Genomic DNA, 8,563 nt, shown 5'->3' with positions numbered 1-8,563 from the left:
ACCGGTAATGTGAGTGCCCAATGTTCGCCCTTTGCCCTCATGCAGGCACAGTCAGGACCACTGTGGAAATTCTATCTCGTGTACCGGAGGGGATGCGAAACGGGGGAGATATCTGACCGAGGTCTCCGTGGACTCATGTATTGCATCTCGCAAATGCTGCTGGGTCCGCCAGTGCTCGGCCTTGCAGTCGTTCGGCCCTCACGTCGCAACGACAACAATGATTTCTCTACATCTGCAAGCAGTCGTCGCTGCGCTCTGCGCAATTCCACTTGCAGAGTCCGCTCGTTTCTTTTCGAACAACACCGTCCCGGCCAATTTGACGACTGATTGCGCGAATGCATTGCTCACTGATGTGCAATGCAGTCCTGTCATTCCTCAATTCCAGTACGGATACTTCTATCCACCTTCTCTACTGAACCGGACTTGTACGGCAGCATGTTCAACTGCATTGCAAAATTATGAGAAGAGCATTGCAACATCCTGTTCAGGGCAGAGCTGGGTAGGCTATGATGACGGCGATGACATGCCTCTCGTGGTAATTCCTAATCTGATGCGGTTCAACTACGATATCGTCTGCTTGCAGGATTCTGGGCGATGGTGCAATGTAGTATCCGCCGCTGCAGCCGTCAGCGCTGACCCAGGAAGTGAGTGAAGTCGCCATGATGTCAAAGAACGCTATTAGCTAAAGCTTCAAACAGACAGCCCATTTGGCTGGGATGATCAGCCTCCAACGGGTGTCACCCCGCCTGGGCCTTGTGATCTCTGCTTCATCAAGACTTTACAGAAGAAAGCCGGATCTCCTTATTACGACGGCCCGGTGTTGCGCAGTAGCTCTGTTTACGAGTCAAAGACACAGAGTTGCAGTATCACTAGCCAGCCGCTAACCGTATCTAGCCTTCCATTCTCCGCGTGAGTACAATTTGGGCCGACAAAACATGCGCATCTGGGATTCACTAACGATTACAGACCATCAACAACGGAGCCCACTCCTACCCCTTTCACTTGTGCAGGGAAGACTTACCTGCTTACGGCGGGAGACGATTGCTACAAAGTGTCGCAGTCGCAAGGGATTGGGACGGGATGGCTTATCACGGATAACAGTCTTGCGGCTTACTGCAGTGACTTCCCAACGAGTGGCAGTCTGTGCCTCGTGAATACATGCAAAATCTATCAAGTAAAGACTAACGACACCTGCGAAGGGATAGCAAGCGGCGCGAAAATCACTGTCCCTCAATTGAAAGCGTGGAATCCGGTGAGTGTTCATCCCATAAATGACAACCTTGAAACATGTCATCTGATAGAACGTTCAGGTGATAAATGCCGGGTGCTACAATCTAGAGAATATGAACGGAACGTACCTATGTATATCGAGCCCCGGAGGCACATATACAGTACCAACCAACATTCCACCACTTGCCCCGAGCACAGCGGTGACTCCGGCTCCCGTTCCGACCGATGCGGCGGACGAATCAAATACAAGGTGCGGGAAGTGGTACGATGTTGAAGTTGGTGATTACTGTAACCTGGTCACCATGAAATTTGGGATATCGTTGGCCGACTTTGTCTTCCTGAATCCTTCCATCAACGCGAACTGTACCAATCTGCTCTTGGATATCAGCTATTGTGTTGCGCCCGTGGGAGATAGTAAGCTGACTCCAAAAACCGGCCGGAGGAAAGCTGATTTGACGTAGTAAACACCTATTCTGGTAGGCCTGGCTTCCATACACCTGGTCCATCCGGTCTACCGTTCACGAAAGTAACCCTTACGCCAACAACGCCCGGCTCAACACCAACACCGACTGGTACAAAGAAAACACCATTCGCGGACGGAACAAGAGATGACTGCTATCTATACTTTAAGGGCTCGACTATGCAGACGGACCTTACTGGGACATCGTACAAGAATCTGTGCGAATTCGCCGCACAGGTTTATCGCGTCAATTTAGATGATTTCGGTCTCTGGAATTCGGGCATAGGAAATGCTACTGACCCCGGGTGCACCTTTAAACCAGATGTCCAGTACTGCGGAAAGCTTTATGTAGGTGAACCGCCACCTCCGGTGGATGGACCGGATACCGAGCTTCCCCTTAGAGTAAGTCGATTCTAGCCTGCTGGTATATCGAAGCTTACCGTTTGAATAGGATGGAGCAGATCCAAATTGCACTCAATATGGAGATGTTCCGGACTGGTTTGTTTGGTACGTCAGCCGATGTCTCAAATATGGATATTACTTACGTTGTCGTAGCGAGGATGTTTTGTCGTACTTCAACATAACACTCCAGCAGCTCTTCACTTGGAACCCCGCAGTGCAAGCGGATTGCACAGGTCTTTGGCCAGGTATGCTTAAAGCACTTGCTCGCCAGGCGCAGAAGCTTCTAACCCATGCATAGGATATTCGTACTGCATTGCAGGGCCCGCCATTCCAAGCAACCCGACAACGACAATCAGTTCACCAGTCTCAAGCACGCGACCACAGCCCACAGCCCCAACATTCAGCGGACAGCCAGCTAATTGCGTATCGTGGTACACAGTCGCTGATGGCGACAGCTGCTCGAGTATTGCAGATAAATTCTTTATCACACTGGAACAGTTCTTCAAATGGAATCCTGCGGTTTCCAAAGACTGTAAAGACAATTTCTGGCTCGGCTATGCTTATTGTGTCGGCACCGCGGATTCTATTACGCTTACCCGGACTCCGGTTTCGGTAGCACCGACGACTACGACATCTGTAGGCGTCGTGGCGCCGAGCCCAACGCAGGATAATAATGCTGTGTCAAATTGTAACAGCTATGATAAGGCGATTGACGGTGACTTCTGTTCGGTAAGTTGATGTCCAAGTAAAGATTTGATAGTAAACTGACTTGACTGTCGTAGAAATTCGCCGACAGGAACAAGATCTCACTGGCTAACTTGTACGCGTGGAACAAGATACTGGATAATGGGAATGCATGCGACTCAATGTTCTGGCTAGGCTATTACTATTGCATTGGGGTATCCAGCTAGGCCGCGAGGCAAAATGTATATCAGGTGTGAGCAGTGAGGACGATCTCGGAATACAATTTGCATACGCGTGATTGATGAGGGCGCAACTCTCCGTTCCAACTGGCCTGGGTACTCCACATTAATTCCTTGGCCTCTCCGTTCAAGAAGTCATTATGTATGTGCAATAAAAAAATGATTCAGACTTTTGTAGGTGGTCAAGTGATTGTGCAAGTGGTCTAGTTATGTTTCAAGGAGCAATGACGTCGTAGAGGTCGGAAGGCCCAATTCACGTGGATACCACTAGCGCCTTGGCGTAATACGTGCTCCTTCCTAAGTGCCACCCCGCCTCACCGCCCCAGGCTCCTCCACCCTCTCTATTAGCACAGCTATCCCTCTATAACGCCACCACATCTACGATATGGACACACTTCCCCAAGAATTGGTCAATCGAATTGCGTCGTTCGTCGAGCGCCGCGAGGGCGAGGCCCAGGCTTTTTATCACGAACGAAAGAAACTACCAGCCAATCTCCCGCCGTTGGCCACCCTCTCGCGGACCTGGAAGGAGGCAATCGAAACAATTTCTTTTCGCACACTCGACATCAAGAGCAAAGACCTATATGATTTTCAGACTATTGTGTCGGGCATCCGGCGGGAAAAGGTGAAACAAATCGCGTTTTCGACCGTACTACCTACATACTCCGACGAGGACTGTGGCCGTCTTGAAACCATCGGAGATCAAATAGCGAATGACGAGAGCTTTTCGCAATCATTGAAGCAGCTCTTCAACATACTCAAAGCCTGGGAGGATGATGGCGTCAAGGGGACGATCATGCTTCATATGAGTGAGGTGTATTCTCCTATGGATCCCCATAAGCGAGAGAAACCGTTACACGACTACAGGATGGAGGTAATACAGAGAAAACGAATCGACATTTTCGAGAAACGTTACGAGGGGTCCTATATCCAACTCGTTGAGCCCGAACAGTTGCCCATACTGAGCCGGGTTTCGTCGATTACCACCAGTCGGTTTGGTCAAAGAGCTTATGCGCCATGTACAGCCGTCAGAATTTCATCGCGTATTTTAAATCTAGAGTCAATAGGTTGGGATCTAGTTGACCTCGATGATCTTATACCCGACGAAGCAGACAGTCTGGACGAAATTGGCACTCCTGAGTGCACAGATGAACTCGATAGAAATGGTCAGCATACTAGCTCCCGCCGCGGTAGGCGCAATGATCTTACTGAGGCCCTCAATGCGAACTCGCTACGTTCGGTGAAGGAAGCGTTCATCGAGCTTTACCACGAGCCTCCAGAAGACCAGAGTAGAGAGATTCAGTCGCTCCTACCACGAGATTTCTCATTCGATCCCCTCAGCGCAGCATTACGTCTGCTTTCAGAGAATCTGACATCATTCACCCTAAAGGCTACCATTGATCCGTCTTTGTTCTGGCCACTTTCGGAGAATGATGCGCCTGCGCCGGTAGCATGGCCTTCACTCAAGAACTACATTGTAACTTTCGACATGACCACTCCCTCAGGAACGTGGTACTTCACCGGGATTCCTGCGCCCCAGACAACTCCGCCCTCCTCGCCTAGGTCAGATAGGTCGGAAGTCCGCAACATCTTCCGCACAAGCCCCGACTCTGAACTAATCGATCCATTGCTTCTCTCTTTTGGTGAAGCGACACAGAGAATGCCAGTTCTGGAGCTGGCTACACTGACGTGCCCGTTGTTAGACGAAGAAAGCAACGCTTTCCAGTTCGAGGTGTCGTATCAAGCTCCGGGCAAGCCGTCGTTTTATGGCGATGAGAACGAGGAGGACGCACGGTCAAGGCGTGTGTATTACGAAGTTGGGGATTGGAGACCAAGTGTTGAAGTGGCACAGGCGCTCCGTGGGATTGGGGAAGAGCGACATGGTGGTCGGGCAATTGAGAGATTTTTGGGGAGGCAATTCTAGCGAGAGGGTTGATTGGCAAATTCGAGACGCGAATGTTTCGATCGAGGTGCGGGCAAAGCTTTTTGGGAAAAGCTGACTATCTGGATATGCCAGCCTATCTCCTCTTGTAAAACTCCTTCAGTATTATTTCAGGGTGGGGTAAAACTTTAGTGCGACTCGTTAGGTGCCCGACTTACTGATCTCCGTGAAGCAGCCGCGTCTATCATGAATACAGTCACTGGGGGTGACTTGCTACATAATACATCCCGTTATCACGTTCAGTTTGCTTGCTCGTGTCCTCTTCACGCCTACACCAAAGCTCACGGCTTCTTCGCTCATCGCCGGACAAAGAAAATAATATAAACACGTCGCCAAGCGTTCACTCAAGCCTAGGGTGCCATTCCAATCTCTAAAATATCGGTATAGTCCTAGACACTCAATACAGACAGCTAGTCTCTCCTAGGGGGGTTCAGAAGTGGGAGTTTTTCGTGGCACGGTCTCTCCAGAATTTCCCGCACCCCTTACCTGTCACAACTAGTTTAACACTGTTCAATCAACTAAAACTTCAACCAAATACATGAACTCAGATCGGCGGATAACCCGCAAGGTACTAGTTTAATGTTATCACTTTCGGCCTGACCTCCAACTTCGTTCAACTTCCCATTCTTGTAACACTTCATCTTACTAGATCAAATCCTTGGGTATACAAAAGAGTAACGGAATTCCTTGTCATGTAACCATAGTTCACACTCAATACCTAACACTACAACCTCCCGATCTAGTATGGTTCTCACAAACCCTAACTAGGGCAAGATCTCGGACATTCTTAGAGCCCTAGGTTAAGGCAAGAGACGGGGTGATAGAGGAAGTATGAGACTAACGAGCGCCATGCCTTCTAGCCTGCATAGGGTGCAAATAGTAATACATAAGACCTGTCGGTATTTAGTAGGGATAAAACCCTAATGATACCCTTAAATTGAATATATGTGAATCTTTAGTGTTAATCACGGAGGTATTAGAGGATAGCTAAGAGGTAATCTCATGTAAGCCCATTCGTTACCCTAATTAGTATGGTGATTGTGACGGCGCGTCCCCGCATCACATGTTTGTGGTGTTAATTTCCCTTTTGGCTCTAAACTTAGCGACCTGGCAGGAGGTATATATTCAAACTAGAGAAGCAGCACCTCTGCTCCTTAGTTTAGTCTATTTAGGTTATACTGCCTCATGCTTGTAGGTTGAGCATACCTGTTGTGACAATTATTAGGGTGTTGCGTGTTCACGCTCTTGTAGGGTAATGTAAATTGCTAAGTAGGCTATTCTGTAGCAAGTGACCCTGTTTAGTAGTATAAAATTTTAGTGTTCACTGCCATGCCTTGGCGCGGAATTGTACTGTCCACCTATTCCTTCTTTCTTCTTTTAATCTTGGTTTTGTATAAGTTTTATAGTTATTCCTCTAAGAATTATAGTATTTAGAAAAAAAAACTAGCGTAAAGAATTGCTAAGCTAAATAAATTACTTAGCTACATAAAATTATTTAGTAACGTAAACTATTACTAAGCTAAATAAATTATTTAGCTATATAAAATTATTTAGTAACGTAAACAATTACTAAGTAAGATAAAATGTCTTAGCTTAACTAATACTAAAATTTAAAATATCATTTCATTTATAACTAGCTAGAGAAACTATTTACAACACGCTTATATTGTCACAATTGTGCACGAGTAAGGTTATAGAGCTTCACAGAGGTCTAGTTTAATTACTATGTAAGGTATTATAGTAGGTACAAGACGTTGTGTGAGGAATAGGAAGGTTTAAAAAAAATTAGCACTTAAATACTTAGCTTAAAAGTCTAAGCACTTTAAGTATAAATTAAGCTTATTCTAAGTTTAGTTAGTGTTAAGGTAGTTTATGCTTAAGTTTATATCTATGTTGTGTTATATTTATATTAAACATGCACTAATAATACTCTAGTACACATCTAATATAGTTATGTCTAGGATCTAGAGAGAATACTGTAACAGTACCCCCCTTTTATTAGAAAGAGAATCCTTTATATTAGTAGTTCTAGCATTAGGTTGTCTTTATTAGAGTATAGGTTTAGTTTAGATAGGTATTAAGTGTAGAATTAGGTTACTACAGAGTTTTTTTATAAGGCTTTTATAGGTTCCTACAACAGTTTATTATATCTAGTTTATTTTATAAGGTATTTATAGATACATTTTTTTTTATTAAACTAGATCTATTTAACATTTTTTATAATATATTCTAGTTTATTATTTATAATAATAGGTTTAAGTAGCAAGTTTAGCTGTCTAGGTAGATAGTTAGATTTAAAGGCTACTTAGCGTAGCAATAATATATAGAACACAGGGTGTATCTTTATGCTGTTAAGTAGGATTAATTAGTAAGTATATAATAAGACTATATAAGCTACTATAAAAGAGCTAAAGTTCTTTTAATTAAGTTTTTTTAATTATTAGTTTATTTAGATATTTCTAGTGTCTAGCTAGACCTTCTTGCTAGCTACATACGCAAGGGTAAGAGTTTAAGATTAGTTTATGTACTTTTATTAAAAAGCTTAAGCTTATATAAGCTTTTTATAAACATATTTAGATATATTTTAGATTTTATTAATAAGTCTATTTATATTTGTTACTTATATAAATTAATAAGTTAGTTAGAAAGTATTTAAAGGTAGTTTAAATTTTATTTAAAAGTAGTATTTATAGTTTACTAAGAACAGAGATACTTATGTTAATTTAGATATTATGTTATTAGCTTTAAACTATACTATAGCTAACTATTTTACTTAGTTGTTTTACTAGTAGTTTATATATACTTATAAAACTTATTTTATTATAGTGTTTATATTTTTAGTCTAGCTGTTAGTCTTTAAGTAAAAAGCTATAAATAAATAAAAGATAATTTAGAGCTATTTATAGAGTTTATTTTAAAAGGCTAAGACAAACTATGTACCTCTATCTAATATAATTATGTTAGGTAGGCTATAGTAAACTTATACATATTAGTAGAATAACTAGGCTATATTAGGGGCAGTTATAAAGAAACATAGTATTAAGTGTTAATACTTAGTTAAGTAATTAACAACTACTATAATATTTATGTACTTTTTAGATAAAGGTAGGTTTATAATAAAGTTAATTAATATGTTTTTTTAAACTTATTTAAGAATTAGAAGTAGTTTAAGTAGGCTATTATACTTTTTTTAAAAGGCTTTTACTATATAGCAAGTATAGCAACATAATATATATTAGCGTATAGTATAGAACATGTAGAGCTAGTAGTACTCTCTCTGTAGTAGGTTAAGAGTCTTTCCTCTACCTAAGTGTTTTCTAATAAGTAAGTTATGTATAATTTAGAGTAGTTTAATTTTTAGTTTATTAAAATTAAAAATTATAAGTTAGTTATAGTAATATAGCTTACTATTTTAGTTTTTATAGTTAGCTAGTGTTACCTTTTTTAAATAACTAGTGCTATTTTAGAGTAAGTCTAAAGTTTCTTAGATAAATTTATTATTTAAATACTTATTAGTAATAATTTAATTAATTATTTAATCTATTTTATTTAAGTTAAAGTCTAAAAATAGCTTAAGTTAAAGTAAAGTTTAGTATTAAGCTTTTT

The 8,563-nt window shown here is 42.2% G+C and overlaps 2 protein-coding genes across 2 annotated transcripts; one reads left to right on the top strand and one right to left on the bottom strand.

The window, feature by feature from the left end:
- Positions 1-217: 217 nt before the first annotated feature.
- On the top strand, positions 218-4,939 carry BDR25DRAFT_326829 (uncharacterized protein; the record flags this gene model as incomplete). The annotated part of the gene is made up of 11 exons (XM_033692302.1): positions 218-644; positions 699-909; positions 967-1,252; positions 1,311-1,644; positions 1,692-2,092; positions 2,142-2,197; positions 2,246-2,337; positions 2,391-2,821; positions 2,875-2,960; positions 3,252-3,253; positions 3,420-4,939. The coding sequence occupies 11 exons, from the start codon at positions 218-220 to the stop codon at positions 4,937-4,939; spliced, it is 3,846 nt and encodes a 1,281-aa protein (XP_033545254.1).
- A 159-nt stretch (positions 4,940-5,098) lies between these two features.
- BDR25DRAFT_357765 (uncharacterized protein) lies at positions 5,099-5,808 on the bottom strand (the record flags this gene model as incomplete). The annotated part of the gene is made up of 7 exons (XM_033695849.1): positions 5,099-5,114; positions 5,158-5,247; positions 5,286-5,377; positions 5,414-5,438; positions 5,489-5,583; positions 5,626-5,717; positions 5,772-5,808. 7 exons carry the CDS (start codon positions 5,806-5,808, stop codon positions 5,099-5,101), a joined length of 447 nt encoding a protein of 148 aa, XP_033545253.1.
- Positions 5,809-8,563: the final 2,755 nt, after the last annotated feature.

This window comes from Lindgomyces ingoldianus (genome assembly GCF_010093535.1).
Source record: "Lindgomyces ingoldianus strain ATCC 200398 unplaced genomic scaffold BDR25scaffold_25, whole genome shotgun sequence".
In the NCBI taxonomy this organism is placed as follows: Eukaryota; Fungi; Ascomycota; class Dothideomycetes; order Pleosporales; family Lindgomycetaceae; genus Lindgomyces; species Lindgomyces ingoldianus.
Note: the sequence above shows the minus strand (reverse complement) of the source record. Positions and strands in the feature narration are given on the sequence as shown.